Source organism: Littorina saxatilis, linkage group LG12 (assembly GCF_037325665.1).
Source record: "Littorina saxatilis isolate snail1 linkage group LG12, US_GU_Lsax_2.0, whole genome shotgun sequence".
Taxonomy (NCBI): domain Eukaryota; kingdom Metazoa; phylum Mollusca; class Gastropoda; order Littorinimorpha; family Littorinidae; genus Littorina; species Littorina saxatilis.
In genome coordinates, this window is record NC_090256.1 from 38,111,815 (window position 1) to 38,136,886 (window position 25,072).

A 25,072-nucleotide genomic window follows, 5' to 3' on the forward strand; every position below is an offset into this window, starting at 1 on the left:
TAACATTAAACATTATGTGAATCTTTCGATAACTGTTGGGTATTACCTTCCCACACACAAAGTTGCACTCACACCCAGATGAATACATTGTACAACATTTCAAAGCAGTGTTCAGCATTTTCATCTCAAAATCTGTACCCTTAACACAAAAAGGCAAGAATAAAGCAGTTATCCGTCAAAACCTGAAAAATGTATGTCTTAAAAATGATATACTCTTAAAACAGCGGCAAATTTACTCGTACTGTAAAATGAAAAGAAAGTCTGAGAAAACGGGGCCTTAATTACTGTGGAGGGAGTCTTAAAATGGAGGGTCCTAAACGTTTTTGGACAGTCTGTCGGAAGGGAAAGCCCTTTTGAAATTCAGATTAAACCATTTTTAAAGTGAACACAGATGTGTAATATGAAATAAAATGTTAACTTTTGTATAAAATCATGAAGGTTTCACACCCCTCCCACCCACCCCCCAAAAGACAAAACTATCACACAGCTGTTAAGCTTTAAGAAGACATTTTTAAAAAAGCAACACCCAAGTGCTGTGCTTCCGATTCGACCTCAGGTCTTTTTAACAGCCGTTTAGGTTCAGATCTCCTGAGATGCTATACCGGCGACAAAGACAAATGCTTTCAAGGACCAGGGAAGTGGTTAGGATTTCTTTTCTTCAGCAAATTTGCCGAAATGACCATAACTGTTTTTCAGAAGTATTCGATGGTCCTTGGCACCACCTTTCCACAACAGTAGATAAGTTGACAATTCTGCCAAAAAGACGGCAAAGTTTTCAACGATTTGAGATGAGATTTTGGCGTTTCGCTGACTGCCGAAGACAACCGACATCCTTGCAGAACAGAAGTATGTTGGTCTCCAAACTAGGACTACTATGTGGCAAGAAAAGAACACCAAAGAATGAAGATTATCCAACATGACTTTACCACATGACTTACTTACTTACTGCCTTTCACGCCTGTTTGAGACTGTTTAAAAAAATAATTCAGCAGTAAATATTCATAATATCAATTAAGAAGTTTTTGGCTGCAGCTTACACATGGGATTTTTTTGGCAGAGAGACTAGACGAGAGTGAAAAGTCCATCGGAAATCCTTCAGGGCAGAAATTGTAACTTCTAAATCATTTCAACTGGTCATAAACCACCACCTTTGCGGAAGCTCTAGCAACAAATCAACAAAACAAGTACATGTAGCACAACCAAGGAATACATTGTATTCCTATATTCATACCGCGAACCACATCATAACGTCTATGATTTCATGGTCGGTTCCTAGGAGGTAAATGTAGTCTATTTCACTTAAGAATTCTACCGATTCAGACTAGAGATTGGAAGCATACACGCATCTTTATTCTCTCTCTCTCTCTCTTATAAACACTCATTGACACACATCCACAGACACGCAGGCACACACACAGACACAGACACAGACACCTAAACACACACACACACACACACACACACACACTCACACACAGGGTCAAGTGGTTTGCCTTGAGTCTATACATGACAGCTCGCAGACACAAACAAAAACAACAAAATATTCACCCCTCCCTCAACCCTACCCTATTTCCAGAACGTTTTGTTAGTCACTCCTGTTTGAAATGCTAACCATTCTCCTGCAAGTTCAGCATCCTGCTTCGTCAAGGGGGGAATGCATTCCTTGAACTTTCTATGCTTGAAGGACAGGTCACACTTGCGTTAAGCATTATGAATCACTTATGCAGTGCCTTGCACGTGAGATTACGTTATAATCATGAATCACACCTGTTCTATTTCATACATTCGACTCATAAGCCAGTCCCCATCTAACCAATCAGAGGAGGCGAGACAGTGACATCCATCACTATTGCCAGTGATTTGTTAGAATTCAAACATCTATTTGGTTTTCTTCTTCGCAATTGCAATTTCGCTAACTTTTGCTAACTTATTGACCATGAAGCACTCTGGAACACATCATTTGAGTGTTGAGCATTGCTTTGTCAATGGCGGAATGCATTCCTTGAACGAACTCTCGATGCTTAACTGTTCTCCTGTTGTCAATGATGGAATGCATTCCTTGAACGAACTCTCGATGCTTAACTGTTCTCCTGTTGTCAATGGCAGAATGCATTCCTTGAACAAACTCTCGATGCTTAACTGTTCTCCTGTTGTCAATGGCAGAATGCATTCCTTGAACAAACTCTCGATGCTTAACTGTTCTCCTGTTGTCAATGGCAGAATGCATTCCTTGAACAAACTCTCGATGCTTAACTGTTCTCCTGCAAGTTGAGGACCTGCTTCATCAATGGCGGAATGTATTCCTTGAACTCTCTCATGATGCCGAGGCTCTTCTCGGCTACTTCACGGATGTCAACCGTCTTGTCCAGGACAGCTCGCAGGTAGCGCTCCGTGTACAAAAAGGAGTATTCGGACTCCAGGTAGTGCTTCAGCAGGATGATGTACTTATCCCGGAACGTTCCGATCAGCTGGCGGTCCACCAGGTTGATCTCCCTGGGGTCGAAGAGGATGAGGCAGTGCATGAGAACGAAGAGCGTGACATCGTTCTTCAGGATCATCTTGGTGGACCTGCAGAAGGCAGCCATCTCCTGCATGACGTCCTCGTGGCCGAAGATGATGGACGCAGTGCGCACGTCGCACTCACCGAACCGTGTCAGCCAGGTGTTGCGCTCCACCACGTAGAGAGCTGTCCAGCGTAGGATGACGCTCCGCATGCCTGATGCCTGCAATGAAGAGCTTTTGTTAGCGGTTAGCACTTCAGTTAATTAGTGATACATAAAAAGAATACATTGCATTTATTGACATATTGTGTCTTCTGTGTTTTTGATTATGTTGATGGTGTTCTGTCAATGCCACATTTTCTGGTTTCCATGCCATGTAAGATGTGCAAATTCAGAGTCTAACTATGCAACTGTTTGAGGATGAAAGTTGCTTGTTCATTTCAATGCTTGTTATTCTCTCAAGTGGTTCGCCAAACTTCTCACTTTCTCTATGGCACGTGTTGCATACATTTAGAGCGCTTACTTCCCTTTGTTTGTCAGATCTAGCAACTGTTCTTAACCCCTTCACTGCCACAGTATAACAGCATTTTGGTATTGCTGTTGTTTGTAAAGATTTTAGTCAAGCAGTATGTAAGAAATGTTAAGTCCTTTGTACTGGAAACTTGCATTCTCCCAGTAAGGTAATATATTGTACTACGTTGCAAGCCCCTGGAGCAATTTTTTGATTAGTGCTTTTGTGAAGAAGAAACAATTAACAAGTGGCTCTATCCCATCTTCCCCCCCCCCCCCCCCCCCCCCCCCCTTTCCCTGTCGCGATATAACCTTCGTGGTTGAAAACGACGTTAAACACCAAATAAAGAAAGAAAGAAAGAAAGGTATTGCTGTGCGCCAGGGCAAATTTCGCTTTCTTCGGTAGGTTCACTAATCTGTTCACTGCTCAATCATTTATTGAGATATCTCTTAGATCTTTGGCATGTGGTTTGCTTACACCCTTGGCTATTATGTGATAACATGATCATTGGACTTTGTTTGTGATTGTTATAGTAAAAATCGATATAATGACCATTTTTGTCAAAAATTACACACACACACTGCAGCACGTAAGACCGCAGAAAACACAGCTAAAACTGGTGTCAAACATCAGGTACTCACATTACAGCCCATAACAGTATTCTTCTGTGTGGTAATCCATAAATCACTTCTTGTAGAGCTTCCAGAACACTGTATCATTTGAAAACAGGTCTACGAGTTGATGTCCGACTTTCGGCCGCCATTTTGAATCTTATAGATCGGAAAAAAACTTCTAAAAATGTTTTTACCACGTGGTACTAACTCATCTGAACGGTCAAAGGGAAAGAACTGTGTTTAAACCCCTACAAGAAGTTGGACAGTGGTTACCTCCCATTTAGTTTTCACAAATGTCCTGAAAAGTGCTGATGTAAATGCCACGTACCTAGTACGTGTATGGGCGTATGACAAACCAAACATGACAACTACCTAGTACGTGCTGGGCAGTGAAGGGGTTAATAAGTTAATTCTTCGCTGCAGGCCAGGAAAACATAAAACTAAGTTAAAAAAAATTAATATTGATCATGTATGTGGAATCCACAGCATCAGTAAATGACCTTTATCTCAAAAAATAAAAAATATTTATCAAATTTTAATCTCAAAATGTCAGCCTGCAGACTGACCTGCAGCACAGCAATCTTGTCGTCCTCCCTCAGCAGATGGAAGTCGCCGAGGCGCTGGACAAAGTTGATGAGCTGCTTGGTGTTCTTCTCCGAGGACTCAAAGATGCTCTCCAAGGACTTGATGGAACGGTGTTCGCCGGTCTGTTCCAGCAGCAGGCCTCCCTCACACGGCACTCGTTCCGGAAGGGTCATTATGGTGTCCTGGTATGCACTGGACAGCTGGGTCAACAGGGTCTTCTCCTCCTCGGAGAGGCGCCAGTACATGTGGGGGTCGGAGGGAAGGATGTCGCGAGGGACGTGCTGAAAGTCAGCCTCGGTCTTCTTGTTGACGGAGGTGGCCTTTCTAGGAGTGCTGGTGGGAGTTGGGTGTTGGTGTGGTTGTGGTTTCGGTTGTTGATGTGGTGGCGGTGGTGTTGACTGTGGCTTCTGGATGTGAACGCGGTTAAAGAACTGTGAAGGAGAGGAGATCCTCGGTTTGTGCCCTGCAAGAAGCAAGACAATGCGAAAGTGAAATACTAGTTTGTGGAACCAACATGAACAACTACAGTCTTACCTGTCCCGGCTACCACCTTCCGATAACAACCACCTGCCCATAACGACCATCCATAAGGATCCCGACGACTAGCGGCCACCTGTCTTTGAAGACAACTTCCGGTCGGTCCCTTGGGTGATCGTTATAAATAGGTTGGACTGTTTTAGTATTTAAAGCTTTTAAAACAGTGTTTATAGCAGAATTTAAAACTGTGGGTCGATTTTAAACCCTGTCCCAAAATAGAGGGTCATTTGTGGAAATCCGAAAGTTAAAAATGTGCTTAAATCTGGAGCAAGTAAAAACTGCATCACACTGACCCTTAGATTTGAATTCTTTGTACAGTAACAACATTAAAATGTACGCTTACTAAATCCGTTTTGTGCATGGGTAAGGAACGCTGGGAAAATTCATTTCAGACGATTAGAAAATTAAGTTCAATTGCGGGGCATGAAAAAACCCACCAGAGATACAACAACAGACCACACACACACACACTAGGCACACCAGTACACACACAAACAAACACACACTCACACGCACACACGCACGCACGCACGCACGCACACACGCATGCACGCACACACACACACACAGAAAGCATCTTCCTCACCTGCGCTAGGCACATTAAGCACAGGCTGAGATGCAGTCACGGAGACGGCAGCAGGCGACGTCAATACGTAATGGAGTGTTGTCATTCCACTTCTGCTAGACCCCGCCGCCCCTGGTTGCTGGGGATGTTGTTGTCGATGCAGCGGCTGTTGCCGGTGATCGTGATCGTCAGCCTCCATCTCACTTAACACTCGACCGAAGTTTGTGGAGCTGGGGGGAGAAGAGACAGCAGGGCTAGTGTTCCTGCTTGAGAAATGCTCAGTTGCCAGGCCAACCGCTGTAAACGCCTCACCCGATGAGCCTACCTGTGTCAAGCAGATCTTTTCTTTCAATCTTAATGTTAAAGTTGCTTCGGGTGTTAGCCATTATACTGAGTAGTTTTCTAAAAAAAAATGTATTTATCATCGGCACAGTAGGATCCAATACAACTGCTTGAGGGTGCTTTAAGTTGAGACAATGAATATTCAACCTTATAATAATCTCCCCAAACCAAAGACAGACAGAGTAGTTCTCAACCATTTTGAATTTATTATTGGCACAGAAGGCCCTTAAGCCTGTCCCTAATTGGACGAAGTAGACTACAAGTAGCTCACTTCGCGAAGCTACCGGAACTAGAGCTTCGACGAAGTCCAAGGTAAGGCACTATGGCGGAGAAGAGTTATCTTTTCCTGTCTTGGCGTCTCAAATCTTATTAGCCAGAAAGCGCATGCGCGCAGTCTCGACCAGCGCGTGGTGTGCCTCTTTCTGAGTACTTTACGTCACAAATTGTACTTTACGTACTTGATGATGACGTAAGTTAATTGAAACACACAGTTATGTGTTCTATTTTGTTTACTGAGCACGGCCGGGACCAGTCGGCGTGAGCGCTGGGATTTCGAGTTTCATTCAACAGGTCAATGCATCGCAGTATGAAATAATACAGGTAGGAGGTTAGTTCTTGTACTTCGGGTCAACCAAAGTCGATAAATTCATTCTTCACTACAGTATTGAGTCTGATTTCGTCGTCCATCTTGAATCAATAAGCACTCTTCTTACAAAAAAAACAACTTCATTGCGAGCTACGGCGAAGCTTCGCATGTCAAAACTTGCGAAGCGATGTAGTGGACGAAGTACTTCGCCGTAGCTGCGAGTTTATGGTATAAAGACTTCGCGAAGCTTCGTGTAGTCGACTACGGGCTCAATTAAGGACGGGCTTTACACAGATGCTTGTGTGTGCTTTCAGTAGAGGAAAAGAGGCTCAGCAGTTACTAATATTCAACCTTCTAACAATCTATGCAGACCAAAGACAGTCAGAGAAGTTTTCAAACACAGGTGCTTGTGGGTGTCAAGTTGTTTAATTTATCATTTTCCTTATTATTGTATGTGTGTTTGTGTATGCGTGCATGTGTGTTTGTGTGTGTGTGTGCGCATAAATGCGTGCGTGTGTGTGTGTGTGTGTGTAAACAATTATTGCACCTCTGCATATGATCTATGGCAGAAGCAGCATCAAATACCTGGGAGTCGTCACAGCTTTCTGGGTCTTTGCCCTTACGCTTGGCTCGGTTCTCTGAAACCTTGTCCATCCTCGCTTTTCGCTCACCATCATCTGTTGCAGAAAAACCTACATACATGTTATCATTACTTGTAGTTCTCTCTCTGTCAATGGCAGTCTTCAAAACTCACAACAACAACTTTTGTGTTTGAGTTGTGAGAACTAACTAAAGAAAGCAATTCTGTGACTCAGCCTTTTATGCATTTTTCTTTGTTTTAATTTTCATTTTATCCTATTTGTACTCACATTTTCTGATTAATATTTCACCACTGAACATTTTTTAATTCAATAGTAATGCTTGCCTAATATTTCTGTTAAGTTTGGTAAAAATCCTTCATCAAACCAAGGAGAAATAAAAAATTAAAAAAATTAAAAATGGGGCCAACTGTTAAAACAAGAAGGGCAAAGCCCATACGACTCACATGCTTGACCGTGACCTTTACATGACCTTGACCTTCAGCTAAACCTAGCAATGACATCATACACTAAGAACTGCTTTATACATTTTTCCTACCAAAATACATGTGACCTTGACCCAAGGTCAAGGTCATACAAGGTCATGCAACACAAAGCTGTTAATTCAAGACATAGGAAGTACAATGGTGCTTATTGGCTCTTTCTACCATGAGATATGGTCACTTTTAGTGGTTCACTACCTTATTTTGGTCACATTTCATAAGGGTCAAAGTGACCTTGACCTTGATCATATGTGACCAAATGTGTCTCATGATGAAAGCATAACATGTGCCCCACATAATTTTTAAGTTTGAAACAGTTATCTTCCATAGTTCAGGGTCAAGGTCACTTCAAAATATGTATACAATCCAACTTTGAAGAGCTCCTGTGACCTTGACCTTGAAGCAAGGTAAACCAAACTGGTATCAAAAGATGGGGCTTACTTTGCCCTATATACCATATATAGGTGAGGTATTAAATCTCAAAAACTTCAGAGAAAATGGGAAAAATGGGAAAAATAGCTGTTTTTTAGACAACATTTATGGCCCCTGCGACCTTGACCTTGAAGCAAGGTCAAGATGCTATGTATGTTTCTTGAGGCATTGTCATCATACACCATCTTGCCAAATTTGGTACTGATAGACTGAATAGTGTCCAAGAAATATCCAACGTTAAAGTTTTCCGGACGGACGGACGCCGGGCCGGCCGGCCGGACGGACGGACGAACGAACGACTCTGGTGAGTACATAGACTCACTTTTGCTTCGCATGTGAGTCAAAAAGCAGAAGTACTGACCATTGATTTGTTTTCTCTAAACATCCTGCATATCAAAATCCAACATGTATAAACTAATAACAATATACACTCACACACACACACACACACATGCAACGACTTCAAAGCTAAAGATAAATATCATTTCTATCTCAGATGTAACAAAGACTATTACATTGTAGCACACTAAACAGTTTATTACCTAGGATGAGGTCAGCTTTCATTCCAACAGTGAAGCACTTTTGCAGGCGGCAAGCTGGACAGAAGCGGCGTGTTTGCACATTAACCGGGCACTCTCCTTTGAACAGGCACATTATCCTCTGAGTCTGAAGCAGACAAATATTAACTGCTCATGTCACGCTTACTGCTGTAAAAAATTAAAATAGTGTGAAACATACACCAATGATCAGCATGCACACCTTTGGGTGTACATGCATGCATTCTTTTACATTTCATTGGTACATCCTGCACTGGAGTGAATCCGTTACCATACATTTCACAAAAGTACTGACACACAAGAGCAACCATATTAATTCAAATGTGATGTAAATTGTAAATGCCTGCAATTTGTTTTACATGTAATTATCACATGCATTCACACACACTCTCTCCCTCTCTCATACACACCTCTCTCTCGATCACACACACACACACACACACACACACACACACACACACACACACAATGATGACTCACGTCAGTTCTGAGAGCGTTCCTTCTGAAGAAAGCCTTGCAGGATTCACAAGTGATAGCATCAAAGTTGTGCGCTAAGGCTTTATCGCCACAGACGCGGCAAACTTTCTCGTCGTCTCGAGGCCTCTTCCTCTGTTTCTTCCGAGGCGGTCGTTCTTCGGATGTTTCCTCGCTTTCAATTCGTGGTAAGGGTAGAGCGCCAGTTGCCTTGGTCAAATCTGTAACCATGGCGAGAGCAACGGCTTCCCTGTCAGCAGACCTTTCAGGGTCGAAGTCTGGGTCGGTCTTTGTGATGGAAATGGTCGCTGTTGGTCGGTCGGCTGATGATTCAGCCATGGTTGGAGAGAGGTCAAGTGGTGTGGAGTCTGGTGACACAGGTGCTGGAGAAGAAAAAAAAGAGGAGAGAAATCAATGACAATTTAAAAGATAAGTGCAGATACAGTGCCACAGTGGTACCTCCCAAGAGAGGACACCTTCCATGAAAAGAAATCATCGGCTGCCCCTCTGTTTAAAATTTTGACCAAAAGTTACCTATCACAAAAGACCACTTGCAATGTCACTACACGGGTATTCTTGGTCCCAGGACTATCCTTTCATCGAAGGTGCCAAGTGAAGCCCTTCTGACGAAAGAACGCCTAGCACTAAGCAGTCAAATTCATCTTTCGTTGTCTACTGTACTGTTAACTCAACTAAATTTTAATGTTAAGCCCCTTCTGATAAGAGAACACCCCACTGTAAAGGACATTAATTTCACTTTGTCCATTGATCTGTTCACTCACAAAAAAATTTTTTAATGTGAATTCCCTTCAGATGAGAGGACATCTTGCAGTAAGGGACATCTTATTGTCCATTGGTGTGTTACCTCAACTTAAATGTACCCCCTTGCATGAAAGAACACCTACAATGTAGGGACATGTTTGACTGGTCACAAGGGTACCACTCATCAATGGTATGAACAATCCTTGCACATGACCGTTTCTTTCTTTCTTTCTGTATTTGGTGTTTAACGTCGTTTTCAACCACGAAGGTTATATCGCGACGGGGAAAGGGAGGAGATGGGATAGAGCCACTTGTCAATTGTTTCTTGTTCACAAAAGCACTAATCAAAAATTTGCTCCAGGGGCTTGCAACGTAGTACAATGTATGACCTTACTGGGAGAATGCAAGTTTCCAGTACAAAGGACTTAACATTTCTTACATACTGCTTGACTAAAATCTTTACAAAAATTGACTATATTCTATACAAGAAACACTTAACAAGGGTAAAAAGAGAAACAGAATCCGTTAGTCGCCTCTTACGACATGCTGGGGAGCATCGGGTAAATTCTTCCCCCTAACCCGCGGGGGGGTACACATGACCGAAGGGATGGGAATTTTGTTATCATCTACTGACTGGCCCTCTGTGTTCTGTTGTAATGAAGGTTCTACATGTAGAGAGAAGAACAAGTTCTTTCCGTTTTCAAAATAGAAGAAACAACATATTAAGACCTCCAATTTATGACTCCCTCCTGTTTAAGACCTTGTTTTCTCAGACGTTGTGTTCAAAACTTCTGTAAATGTACCCCCATTTTGAAGGTTTTCTCTTTGTAAGACCTGGTTTTCTCAGAACTTGTTTAGGTCTTGAAGGGGGTGGGGGAGGGGGGGTGTCTACTGTGGTTTGTTTTTCAATAGTGTCCAAGACTGGTTTGAACACAATTTGTTTTTGAAACCACTAATGATGTTGTGTGGTACAGGTACTTCCTTAACTACTAAAATCCTGAAGTCAACAATCCATCTAAAATTCCCAACATTTTCTCCCCCACTATACTTGTACTGCACTTCCTCATAGTTGTAATCCTTAGTTTACTGACATGTACATTACAGGGGCAGCCCAAAGTTGGCATCTACCTTCCTCTCCTCAGAATCTTTGTACATGCAGCCATGAATATCACAACTATGGTACAGTCAATGCAAGTGTAAGTAATTAAGAGTAAATTAAAACTGAAAAGCATATAAGAGAAATAATTCAAAAAACATCTATACCTCCAAATATAAAGAACAGTTCTTAAAAAAAAAAAAATTTAAAAGTGTACACATAGAAATGCACATGCCAATTTTAGTGTTTGCTTCACATATCAATGAAGATGACATCACCATCTTTATTTACGTAGTATACAGTACGTAAGTATAAACAACAATCACCTTTGTTCATTTCTTCGTCTTCAAATGCCACAGTGAACAACAACATACTTTTCAGTCCAACACTTAAGTCTTCCTGGAAAATTCCCTCCTATTTTTCAGCCGGTGGAACATTCAACACGAACTGAGTCGAGTCATAGAATAACACTAACAGGCTTCAGGTTGTGTACACGGTGTACTTCCTGGCTGTCTTTCCAGTGGATGTTAAAGTACAGCTGTTCCCAGTTCTCTCGGGCCTGTGCTCTATGTAACAGAACTGTGTACAATATTGACCTTACACTTGAATGTAGATGTGTGGGTGTCAAGGACAAAGCTTAGAATCTTATGCCTGACTGCCCACCCACTTTCCGCTTAAATGCACATGTTGCAAGGCTCATGTTTGGCGCAGGACAGAGTGTGCTGTCGGTTCACATTTATTTTACAAATGACAGAGTTGGTTACACGTGACTTTCTAAATATAAAGTCAGAACTCTCCTTGTCTTCTCTTTTTACTGAGTTCTGACTAGCTCTTTATACATATCTGTCAACAAGAAACACTACAAAGTATAAGTGGTTCTTGACAAATCTCCAGAACTTAAAATGCTTGTTCTTTTCCAGTACCAAGTTCTCTTATAGACCAAGTCAACTTTCTTTTTTTCACTCCTCTGCATGCTGTGGTGATTTTCTCTGTTGCTGCTATTTTGGTTCTTCTACTGCGTTTTGTGTGTGTAACTTTTTTCCTTTCACTCTTCTTTTCTATCACTTTTTTTTTCTTTGTTTCCGTTCTTTCTTCTGTCTCCTTCCTCTTTCCTTATCTTCTCAGGCGCAACCGATCACTTTTACCACGTATCCATATGAACCGTTCCACAAACGAATCACCAGAACAAAAAAATTCACAACAGAACGTGGAACCCACTCCAGTGTGTTATGAAAGCACCAACACAAATGCCCACGATTTGTCGAACCAGGCAAGCCGTAGGGTGCGTGTTCGATTGGAGTCAAGCGAAATGCGAGTATGTGTTCTAAATTAGTACATCTGGACCTCATTATGGGTGCACGCGTTCTCAGTTGGTGAACGGTCGGGGTACACCCGTTCAGTGATAAAGTGGTTTCAGTGAGACCGTAGTGTCGATTGAAGCGACGGCCGCGGCTTGGTCATGTATACGCTCTAAACTTAGTTTACATCAGCCTATGTTGCTCTAAATAAGGAAATGGTTGTCTGTACTTTTGTTATCGGCGTACAACATAGAGGTTGCATTCTCTTACGAGCTGTTGCCCACTGTCACTATAAGGTTTCTCACAGTGAGATGTACTTGATTATAAAACTCGTCTGAGATAGCGTGGAGTGCATGGGTGGCGGTGGAGTCTCTTTTCAAGCATATCGATTGGTTCACACAGACACACAGACACACACGCACGCAGATATAACCGCGGAACAGCCAATCACATTCAGATGTGAGAGGTGCCAGAATGTCTGCGCACTTCACGCGGCCGATCGATAAAATTCAGCGGACATAAAGATGCAATTTTAAGGTGCAAGCGTACGCAAAGCACTATCTCCATCCAGTCAAAAGCAAAATGTTTCGAGAGCCTGCACAGACGTCAAAATACCAAGAATGGTTGATTAGACGATGCGCACGATTTACGTGCGTGTTTGCACCGAGTGTGTAATAAGGTCAGGAGTCCCTGAACGAAAGGGAGTCCAAAGACCAACTTGTACAAAAGTACACAGGCAGTCGATAACAGGGCGGGGACGTAGCCCAGTTGGTAGCGCGCTGGCTGGCAAGTTGTAGCCAGTTGGTCGCTATCAGCGTGGGTTCGATCCCCACGTCAGTTCGGCGAGAGATTTATTTCTCGGAGTCAACTTGACTTTGTGCAGACTCTCTTCGGTGTCCGAACACCTCCGTGTGCACACATGCGCACGAAAAAGATCCCACGTTCACAGCGAAAGTCTCAGGGCTTGGAAAACACGAAGACACGCATGCATCATCTCTCGTCTCTGATTATCATGATCGTATTTTTGATACTTAGACGAGACAAACCCAATACTGGTGTGTCGAAGAAGACAGCCACAGCGGGCTTGTTCGAATCAAAGTATCACACCATACTCTTCAGCGTATTACCAATACCTGTCCCAATATAGACCAGTTGGTCTAAGAGGACGTTAAACCCTAATAGTCAGTCAGTCCATAACAGCAACTTTTTGTTTTGCCCCTGAAGACAAGCGCTTGGAGTTCTATGTATCATGTTTAATCATGATTATGAGGTCAATTTTTTTAAATTTATTATTTATTCGTGCCTTTGTGTAACGAAGCAAGATCACAACCTAGGGTAAATGAAGAAGTAAATCATCTAAAGCTGCATTGTTACCGACAAGCAGTGAAAGCGCCTGTTGCTTCACAAAAGAGACATACTTGTAAACAAAAACACTTCCCTCGTGCTAGGAATTAAGGCGAAGTCAGGCTGAGTAAACTCTTACAACATCCAAAAACAAAAGAACAACATGGGACGGGAAGCACGGTATATTTGGTTGGCGCATGGAGAATACATTGTGTATACCCCCTGCACCAAATGTCAGTATTAACTCTTCACTTTGAACAGACACTCAACAGTTGCTACACTGCAAAGTTTTCCCAAAACCAGCAATCTTCATATGGAATAAATATGAGCAACATCCACTTTCCAGATACGTTTCAGTGGTCTTACAAACTGAAAGTTTTAGCAATAACCGTTTTTGCATCAAGATACATGTAAATGCTCTAACAACGCTGCCTAAATGGCGGGGTAAAAAACGGTCATACACGTAAAATTCCACTCGTGCAAAAAACACGAGTGTACGTGGGAGTTTCAGCCCACGAACGAAGAAGAAGAAGAAGAAGCTCTAACAACCTGACATTTTCAGTAATACTCTACCAAGATACACAGTACAGTGTCATGTAACTGTATACCAACCTGAAAGTATCAGCAATAAACATCACAAGCAAAAGGTTGTCATTGAGAGATGCTCTAGCTCTTTCAGCCAATACTCTGCTGAATCTGAATGTGAATACAGCTGTAGTACATTCATGAAGTCTTTTTTTTTTGGCGGGGTTTGTTTTAGGAGGGGTCTTTATGGTAGGTTCCACTGTAATACATTTTTTTTAGTCTAAAAAGACTTCATGAACAACAGGGAGTGTAAACGGACTACTGTCTTTTTTTTTTTTTACATACACAGGCCACTGGTGTTTAGGCGCAATTCTTCAATATGGAGTTTGCTGAATATGGATGTGCATCAAGCGCCTATAGGTCTGTATTAGGGACAAGAGAAAAGTTATCTGTAGTTTCAGAGGTCCAAGGTCAAACATTTTGATGCTGAGAAGTTTAAAAACCTAGTCTGATTATATCTCCACTGCCCTCATTTTTTTGTATAACCACGCAGTGTAACACTAACCTAAAAATCCTTGCTTCTCACTTTTGGGAGAATACATAGAACATCCATACAGAATATTTATGGGGGGGGAGATAATGTATAGGAGAATTTTTTTTTTTTTTTTAATATTCAAACTCGTATTGTTACATAGGCCTACTTTTCAAATCAGACAGAACGAAAGAAGGATTCTGAAAAGGAGGACTCTGCGGAAATGTCATGCTTACTGGGTCAACATCCCGAAGGTGAAAAGCTACACACACTCCATCACATACTGAGGGAGAAAATTATATGCTTCTCAGTGCAGGGATCTACCCTGAGCTACACTCAGTGTATATTACCCGTACTGTATCAGTGCAATGCATTTATTCGTATTGTAATTGTGCATGTTATATTCAGTGCAAGCTGCACTTGCATGGATCACATGATCTTTATTTGTAACAGTTCTTGTGCAACAAAAACCGTCATTTTGCACAGCAGTAGAATTATATCCTTGGTGCAACACACTTAGCTATCTATGACCAATTTTCTGTCCTGCAAGTGTAAATAGATTTCAAAACTAGCGAACAGCCTATTATTGATGGCCGCAGGAGCGGTCATCTGTTGGAATGCATTCGGAGAGGTGACATGTCTCGTTTTGTTACCGTTCTCACGAGATCAGTTACAGGTGTGTTCCCTCTCTCTCTCTCTCTCTCTCTCTCTCTCTCTCTCTCTCTCTCTCTCTCTCTCTCTCTCTCTCTCTTTCTCTCAGTATGTATGTCTTTGTCTCCCTCTGAGTCTCTCCGCTTCTGTCTTTCTATGTCTGTCTGTGTGTGTGTGTCTCTCTCTCTCTCTCTCTCTCTCTCTCTCTCTCTCTCTCTCTCTCTCTCTCTCTCCGAGTCTCTCTCTCTCTCATCCGACTCCTGGCACACAGGTCAAAGCAGAGGTTAACTTGAGTGCACGTGTACCTAGCAGGAGGGGGGTGATTCGGGTCAGAAGTGGGGTAAAGCACTTTGGTCTTCAGTCTTTGGGTTATAGCTTTCAGTGGAGAAGATGCCAACATGAAATTGCACTATGCTCTACTATTTATTGTCCTTGTCTATCGGACACGAAGAAGGGAAGCAACAGTGGAGACAGCTGGAAGATCTCTGGATATAATTGAAGAGGAGTAGTCTTCCTTTTAGAAAATGTGTACTCTGCCTTGCAGATTACAAATTTGTGCTGTCGGGGCTGGGTAAAGGGAGTGGAGGGTAAGGGGGTGGGGGGAGGGTAAGCGAGGGGTAAGAGAGACGAAAGAGAAAACTGAACAGGGAAAAGTCACTGCCTGAAGCATTCAATAAAGTCACACACACAAAAAAGAAATTACCACATAATTATGCAGGTTTTCAATTCATATTTTTGCAAAGTATCTGCACAAGCATGTGTGTCTCTGTGAGTATGTTCGTGGCTGCTTTTATGGGGTGCCTGTATCCTCAGGAATTTGAGGATTTCTTTTATCTCTCTTTTTCTGACACCATAGATTTAACGTCATTTTTACAGGAGAGTTTTTTTTCCTTTCAGTTATAAGTTGTAGTAGTTTGACCTTATTGTTTTAGGACAAGTAGAGCTCGTTCACCAGTAGCAAAGACTCACTCAGTCCGTCAGTGTGCCTGAGTGTGTTTGATGGGGGGGCTCTCCCGTGACCGGCCACCTGCAATGTACGGACAGGTTTGCACTGGCCCAAGGGTGTCCGTTCATGAGAGGGACTGCTGTAACAGCAAAACTAGTGTGAAACATAAGTAATCAATTTATCCACTTGACTATATTCACAACAGGGACCTATTACTCTTCTTTGCATGTTTATATGCCTACAGATTTTCAAATACTCTGCAACACATGTAACCCAGGGGCGGGGATGTAGCTCAGTCGGTAGTGCGCTGGATTTGTATCCAGTTGGCCGCTGTCAGCGTGAGTTCGTCCCCACGTTCGGCGAGAGATTTATTTCTCAGAGTCAACTCTCCTCGGTGTCCGAACACCCCCGTGTGTACACGCAAGCACAAGACCAAGTGCGCACGGAAAAGATCCTGTAATCCATGTCAGAGTTCGGTGGGTTATAGAAACACGAAAATACCCAGCATGCTTCCTCCGAAAGCGGCGTATGGCTGCCTAAATGGCGGGGTAAAAACGGTCATACACGTAAAAGCCGTGGGAGTTTCAGCCCATGAACGAACAAACAAACAAACAAACATGTAACCCGTACAATACCGCTTCTTTTATGAAAACATTGCTTCGGCCATGTTGATTTTAATCAACCAATTTTCTTGTTGACTAGCTTTGTCCAGTTGCTATGTGAAAACAGCTGCACCTGTTGAGATCACATGTAATCTTGTACTTGTTACACATTAGCTATCTGTGACCTGTTTCCAATAACCCTAGGCTGCACCAGAACAAATCTGTACTTACAGCTTGTTGTTTGGTACAATTTTATTTTAAATTTATTTATTTTTGATTTAATTTATCTATCAGTTTTTGTGTAAATCAAACATACTCTCTGCAGGATTTTCTGACAGGCCAGTAACTCAGCAAAATGAAACCACCGGGACAAAAAGCTACCCGCCCTGCCACAAAAGACCAACCTTTTTTTTCTCTTTTTTTTTTGCCCGGGTGTCTGTTTTTACATTTAGTCAAGTTTTGACTAAATGTTTTAACATAGAGGGGGAATCGAGACGAGGGTCATGGTGTATGTGTGTGTGTGTGTGTGTGTGTGTGTGTGTGTGTGTCTGTCTGTCTGTCTGTGCGTGTGTGTGTAGAGCGATTCAGAGTAAACTACTGGACCGATCTTTATGAAATTTGACATGAGAGTTCCTGGGTATGATATCCCCAGATGGTTTTTTTCATTTTTGGAATAAATGTCTTTGATGACGTCATATCCGGCTTTTTCTAAAAGTTGAGGCGGCACTGTCACACCCTCATTTTTCAATCAAATTGATTGACATTTTGGCCAAGCAATCTTTGACGAAGGCCGGACTTTGGTATTGCATTTCAGCGTGGAGGCTTAAAAATTAATCAATGACTTTGGTAATTAAAAAAAATCTAAAAATTGTAATTAAAATTGGTTTTTTTATAAAATGATCCAAAATTACGTTCATCTTATTCTTCATCATTTTCTGATTCCAAAAACATAAATATGTTATATTCGGATTAAAAACAAGCTCTGAAAATTAGAAATATAAAAATTATGATTAAAATAAAATTTCCGAAATCGATTTAAAAACAATTTCATCTTATTCTTTGTCGGTTCCTGATTCCAAAAACATATAGATATGATATGTTTTGATTAAAACCACGCTCAGAAAGTTAAAACGAAGAGAAGTACAGAAAAGCGTGCTATGCAGCACAGCGCAGCCACTACCGCGCTAAACAGGCTCGTTAATTTCACTGCCTTTTGCCTGAGCGGCGGACTACGGTCATTGTGAAAAAATGCAGTGTGTTCAGTTTTATTCTGTGAGTTCCACAGCTTGACTAAATGTAGTAATTTCGCCTTACGTGACTTGTTTGTTTATTTTTTCTCTTTATATTATCTGAGGCAATATGGTTGTTGCTTTAAATCAAACACAATCATGCAAATTGCATGTGGATATATACTCTGTACATAGGTGGAGAGAGGTGGAGAGAGAGAGAGAGAGAGAGAGGAGAGAGAGAGAGAGCAAGAGAGGTGGGGGGAGTTAAATCTAAAGGTACATGTCTAGAGACATCCTGCTTGCTGCCACACGAGCTGAGAAAAATATTCCCTCTTTATCTTCACTGCGCTGGCTGCAAAACCCCTCCGCGCGGAGGTGTTTCCATGTCATACTGCCCAATATAATCATCAGACCATGAGTGGGGTAAGGTCGTTAGACAAATCTAGGTTCTCCTTCAGGGCCGGACCCAGGGGGGGGTTCCAGGGGTTCCGGAACCCCACCCCTGGAAAAAGCATATGTACCTTGCTTTGAGTGGGTTTTTTTTTTTTTTACTAGTTTTAGCACCAAAACAATGCTGCTCTTAACCCTCAAAACAAGGCCCAGAATGCACCAGATTGCACAGATTTTAACCGTTTTTTCAAAAATTTTCCGGGGGTGCATGCCCCCGGACCCCCCTAGTTCAAAGCAGGCGCGCGCTTGTGGCTTCGCCACTTCGCTGATTTGCCCCCCCCCCCCCCAAAAAAAGAGGAACCCCCCCCCTTACAACTCATTTGGTCCGGCCCTGTCCTTTGTACCCTCTGTTGTCAATGGGGCTAGGTACTTAATCCCTTGCAATATGGGTGTCTTAATACTATAATTTGTATAAATATAATATGATCCTTTTTATTCGGTCAATATTGAGGCAAATGAATTTTTAAGGACCTGGGGTGAGGGGGTGACTGGGTCTCCTTGTGTAGGTGCGGCTGAACATGAGATGTGTGCAAAACATGTAACAATAATGCTGCACAGAATTTTATGAAAAGTAATGTATACATTCTTGCAGTTTGTGTGTGATTGTGTGTGTGTGTGTGTGTGTGTTCATTCAAACAAACACTACTAGAACTGTGTATGTATGTTTGTGTTTTGTTTGTTTGTGTGTGTTTGTAACTAAAACTGTGTACGAGTGCGTACATTCAAACAAACAGTGAAACACTTCACATTTCTGCTAAGGTTATGTTAGCAAAAAAAACCAAGTTTTCAACAATGTTGTGATTTTCATAAGGAACTGTCCTGGTTCATTTGTGTTAAAGACTTGGAACAAAGACATGCAATAGTCATTTTTATGTAAACCTGCAACAACATCAGATTTTATCCACACACAAAAATGATATCTCTCAATGACCTCAAAAGAATAGAAAACAAGCAAATGTTTGAAAAATACGCACATGAAACTTAACTTGTGTGAGCTTCGTTTTTCTTCCTTCAAGTTCAGGGTAACACTAACATTAAACATACTGTGTTTTCTCCCATCTGCTCCAATATGGTTTGAATATGTGTGACTGTGTGTGTGTATGTGCGTGTGTTTGGTGTGTTTTGCAATAGGTTAGTGTGTGACGGGTCCGCCTAAACTACGCGCCAGCACGCGCTAGCACGCGCTAGCACGCGCCAGCACGCGCCAGCTTGAACCATAGCACTTATATACTTTATTTTTATATTTCTAGTTAGTTCATCGTCCATTCTCACATAATACAAAATTTCAAACTTCAATGATAAAAAATACGGAAGTTATGACGAGTTTAAGGAGAGCTAATGCACTACTCTCAAATCCGACGATTGTCGGACATGGAGCCACGGCCTTTGGATAGCTCTCCTATAACGCGTCTTAGCTATCGTAAATTTTATCACTGAAGTTTGAAATTTTGTATAATGTAAGAACTGACGATGAACTAACTAGAAATATAAAAATCAAGTATATAAGTGCTAAGACGCGTTATAGGAGAGCTATCCTAAGGCCGTGGCTCCATGTCCGACAATGTCGGATACGGAGTCATTCGTTCCAACAGTCAGTCGGATGCGGAGCCAGTCATTCCTCTGTGTGCCACGGTGTGTGTGTGTGTGTGAACGCTACCCGTTTGGCTGCTTATTCTGATTCGCAGCTGACCCCCCTGGGGCCGTTCCCCTATCCACCACCTGGGGACCCGCTCGGTTGGGGATGGAAGCCCCGACTACACCCATGGACACGAGGTGCAAATGAGCATATCGCCATGTTCCGAGTTAAGCATATCAAAGTTAAAATTAAATGACATTCTGCACTTTGCAGCACAGAACAATGGACATGTTCATTACTTCACAGGGCAAAGAAACAACATACTTTTCAGCATGTATTTATTTGGACAAACTTGAAGTCTTGCGTCCTCACAGGATGAACAAGCCTTTTTAAGCCGAATGTTGTTGATATGCTACCGTTCTAGTAAAATTAATTTAAAAAAATGATTAAAAAATAAATTAAAATAAGTTGTAAAGCATGACAAAACAATCAAAAAGTGCAGGAACAGTTGTTTGTTTGTTAGCTAGCTTTACCTCCCTTTATCTTGGTGTAGATGTAAAGAAGAGTGACTTGGATACGATTTCGATGAGTTGCAGGTTAGAAATCCTCTTTGTGAGGACGGCACTTACATACAGTGCATCGTTCGATGAAGGGTTAAGAACGAGACGTACAAAGAAACCCACGAAGATAACACCGAAGACATACACACAGTCGGCACAGTAACTAGACCAGAAGAGAGAGAGGAGATGTGTGTGTGTTTGTGTGTGTGTGTGTGTGTGTGTGTGGGGGTGGGTGTGGGGTGTGGTTGGTGTTATTTGTGAGAGATGGTGAAAGATAAAAAGGACACAGGTACAGAGACAAGAGGGAGAAAACAAAGATTTTTTTTTTGGGGGGGGGGAGGAGGAGGGGGGGGGGGGGTGAGCGCACTTAATGTGCATTAGTAATGAGAATAATAGTGATAATGATAATAATATTAATAATAATAATAATAATAATAATAATAACAATAATAATAATGATAAAATAATAATAATAATTATGCTCAAAAACTTCAAACCCTTTCCGACGAAAAAAAACCCAACAACGCCCTTCTTTGACATAATGGCAAATACATGACTGACGTATCTTTCCATTGTTGCTGCTCAAATACTTCACTGAAAATAGTTGCCGACAGATCGCCACCGGCTTCGTGTTGTATAACTAATGCTGGTCCTAAGTTCTTTGAAGTTGAGACTATCCTAGCAGTTCTGCTATCATCCAACACAACCATCACCATTTTGATTTATGGAGCTGAAATTGTGTATAATTAAAGAATAAAGTAACATAAATGATACAGGTCAAGGCAGTGCCTGCTTCAAAGTGGTTGTGCAGTTGGTATGCATTAATGTCTGTATTCAGTCAATGTCGAAGTTTTGTCATAACTTCCGTAATTTTCATCATTGAAAATTGACATTTTGTATTATGTGAGAATGGACGATGATCTAACAAAAAATATAAAAAATAAAGTATGTAAGTGCTATGGATCACACACACACACAGAGGAATGAGTGGCTCTGCATCCGACTGACTGTGTTCAAACGAATGACTCCGTATCCGACATTGTTTTTAATCACTGAAGTGTGAAATTTTGTATAATGTAAGAATTGACGATGGAATGACTAGAAACATACAGATAAATCATATAACAGCTATGAATCTCAGTAGCGTCCACTTAAAATTGGTAGTGCGCAGTTTTAGTCACTGCCGGATTTTGTCGGATTTGAGAGTAGCGCATTAGCTCGACTAAAACACGTCATAACTACTGAAATGTTCAACACTCAAGCTTGAAATTTTGTATTATGTAAGCATGGACAATGAACTATATAGACTATAAAAATAAATTATGTAAGTGTTATGGATCACTGGGTAGCGACGGTCTACTTCAAACTAGGCGCCAGCACGCGCCAGCTTGAACCATAGCACTTATATACTTTATTTTTATATTTCTAGTTAGTTCATCGTCCATTCTCACATAATACAAAATTTCAAACTTCAATGATGAAAAATACGGAAGTTATGACGAGTTTAAGGAGAGCTAATGCACTACTCTCAAATCCGACGATTTCCGCCATTGACTAAACAGCATGCAAGCTACCACTTTGAAGTAGACGCTACCCGGTGATCCATAACACTTACATAATTTATTTTTATAGTCTATATAGTTAATTGTCCATTCTTACATAATACAAAATTTCAAGCTTGAGTGTTGAACATTTCAGTAGTTATGACGGGTTTTAGGCGAGCTAATGCGCTACTCTCAAATCCGACAAAATCCGGACTAAAACTGCGCGCTACCAAATTTAAGTGGACGCTACTGAGATTCATAGCTGTTATATAATTTATCTATATGTTTCTAGTCATTCCATCGTCAGTTCTTACATTATACAAAATTTCAAACTTCAGTGATAAAATTTACGATAGCTAAGACGCGTTATTGGAGAGCTATCCTAGCTAAGGCCGTGGCTCCATGTCCGACAATCGTCGGATTTGAGAGTAGTGCATTAGCTCTCCTTAAACTCGTCATAACTTCCGTATTTTTTATCATTGAAGTTTGAAATTTTGTATTATGTGAGAATGGACGATGAACTAACTAGAAATATAAAAATAAAGTATATAAGTGCTATGGTTCAAGCTGGCGCGTGCTGGCGCGTGCTAGCGCGTGCTAGCGCGTGCTGGCGCGTAGTTTAGTCGGACCGTGTGTGACTGCCTTGTAAGAGTTTTCTGTATTGTTCCATGTTGAAGCACACGATTTCGTACACGTATACTTCGCAGCTGATATATATATATACAGGTCGAACATCCGCGCTTATTTTCTTTCAGGTGCACTCGTACCTAAACGTACCTTCGCGCATGTATACATAACCGAACAGATGACCTAGTTTAGAATTTAATGCACCTGACAACGTGATCAATCCCATGATTCCGCGCGTTATTGCGCAGCCATTTTGGAGAACGAACCCGCTCAAACGAAACGACAAACGACAGCGCATCACTAATATGTTACTATACTATCTTTGAAAATAAACACTCAGCTCGTTCAGATGGAATCTTAGTGATCAAAGAAAAGATTTCTTAAGAGCTGATCGTTTGAAAGTTGGCCGAAAACACAAGGTAAACGACACGTGGCGAGCGTTATCGGTCAAGTCGACAACTGCACTGAAGCGCGGTCGGTGCGAACGCGCTGACCTACAGAGTATCTTTCACGTGTCTACTTAAAAATGACCACATTTTTTAGAGATACAACCTCTTAACTACAACAGTAACGATTACTACAACAAATTGTACACATACTTACGATGCTAGAAGGAGATCGGTGATCAGAACAGCCTACCGACTGCCTTTGCCGTCTACTTCAGTACACGAGTACGCAGAAACGTTAAAAATAGAACAAACCCTTCCAGTCACACGATTGTGCGGAACGGGCTGCTTGTTCTGAAAATGAAGGCACTAATTTTGTCACTAATATCGCTTAATACTCTTTATCGAAAAGGAAAGTAATTAAAATAACCTGTCTTCTTTATTCTATTATTGGAATTAATCAAACACAAACGTTTTTTCCACGATAAATATGTTCCACTCATTGACCTTGACCTTGGCGTCCTTCAAGTTGATTCTGGAAAATACCCGAATATCGAAAGTAGCCATAGATCGAATGATTGATAATACTTTTTTAACAGTCTAGTTGTGTTTTTGTATGTGTTTCTGTTTAGATGGAGACTATAGCCTCGTGGTTAAGACGTCGACCTTCCGTGTGGAATTCACGGCCCCGCGTCAGGTCACGTGCCAGGGTGTCGGAAACTCAATGTCAATCTTTTCTTTTTTTTCCTCTTTTTATTTGCGGGTTGTTTGACTTTGCTTTCTTGTTATTTTGTCTTTTCAAGTTTGTTTTCTTTGCTCGTTTGTTTCTTTGTTTCTTTCTTGTGCCGACCGTACAAGATGTGTTTTTAACCACAGGAGCTTGTATCCAATCGCCGGTCGATCATTATTTACTCCTTATTCCAAACAGTCTACTACTCAGGGGCGGACCTAGGGGGGGGTTCCTGGGTGCCCGGAACCCCCCCCCTCCCACCCCCCATCCGTTTTTTTTTTACCTTGTTATCTTCCACGAGAGGCCTCCGATTGACCTAAAAAAATAAAATTCCTTCAGCATCTGGGGGGCTTTGCCCCCCAGACCCCCCACCAGGGCTTTGCCCATGGACCCCACCGGGGCCTGAGCGGCCCCTGGACCCCTGCTCCAATTTGGAACCCCCCCCTTATCCACAGCTAGGTCCGCCCCTGACTACTACTATTTACTTCTAATTAGTAGTAGTACTCGTAAGGGTAATCATGCAGCAGTAAATGATAAGCATGCAGGAGTAAATAATTATCGACCGGTGGTTGGATACAAGCTCCTGTGGTTTTAACGTGACGGCGGTGGAAATGCGGCAGGAACAGACTGGACTGTTTTCTGCGCAGAACTTGAGTATGACGAACATTTATGATGAATTAATTACCCAAAGTCCACTATTATGTCCATTAAGACATTAATTGGTAAAAATTAAAAAAAATAAACTCCTTTGCACAGAGAGCGCCCAGGCTGTTGGTCACGTACACTGAGTCGAGTCCAAGTCAGTGCATGGCTGAGGGGTGTCTATATCACTGAATTTCGAATAACTGACTGAAAGGACAGAGTCTGATATGCTGAGCGGATTGTTTGCACAGGAAGGACTGTTCCTTTAACTACTTGCCTAGCTAGCACGTACTGACTGACTCGACTGAGCCGCCTCTCGGTTGCATTTCAGTGTTTAAAGAGCGGCGGCTGAGGCAGCAGTGTTTTCTCGCCTCGTCATAGCTGAGAAATAAACAGCGAGTCATTCTCACTCAGAATGCTTACATCATGGGAAGTTGCTGGTACGTCAGTGGGCAACGAAAACTTGAACAAAAATGTGCACCAATCTGCACGGCCTATATTTCCTGGCCGTTGAAAAGACATTTCAGTTGTGACATTGACTGACCACTTTAAAAATACATTCTATTACGACCACACAAGGGGACGACCAAGGATCGTTCAAGTTAGACAGGCGATCGCTATGGGGAGGTTAATTTTACATACACGCACACACACTCACACACACACACCACCGCCACCCACCACCACCACCCGACCACACTACTCAGTCTCGATTCCTAGTCTATGTTTTATATAAAAAATAAAACTAAAAAAAATTTAAAAAAAACTTGAGTAGATATTTAAAACA

The 25,072-nt window shown here is 41.8% G+C and overlaps 1 protein-coding gene across 5 annotated transcripts; it reads right to left on the reverse strand.

Annotated features, from left to right (window-relative positions):
* On the reverse strand, positions 1–23,265 carry LOC138981868 (nuclear hormone receptor family member nhr-8-like). 5 transcript variants are annotated; one of them, XM_070355001.1, is made up of 8 exons: positions 23,131–23,184; positions 15,963–16,078; positions 8,792–9,168; positions 8,297–8,420; positions 6,827–6,933; positions 5,335–5,638; positions 4,193–4,674; positions 1–2,723 (listed from the first exon to the last, which is right to left on the reverse strand). In XM_070355001.1, the coding sequence occupies exons 3-8, from the start codon at positions 9,122–9,124 to the stop codon at positions 2,250–2,252; spliced, it is 1,824 nt and encodes a 607-aa protein (XP_070211102.1). In that variant the 5' UTR covers positions 9,125–9,168; positions 15,963–16,078; positions 23,131–23,184; the 3' UTR covers positions 1–2,249. The 5 variants fall into 5 exon arrangements, with proteins under 5 accessions (XP_070211102.1, XP_070211101.1, XP_070211100.1 ...); XM_070355000.1 differs by lacking the exon at positions 15,963–16,078 and having other exon boundaries at positions 23,127–23,265; XM_070354999.1 differs by lacking the exon at positions 15,963–16,078 and having other exon boundaries at positions 23,131–23,241.
* Between the last annotated feature and the right edge of the window lie 1,807 nt (positions 23,266–25,072).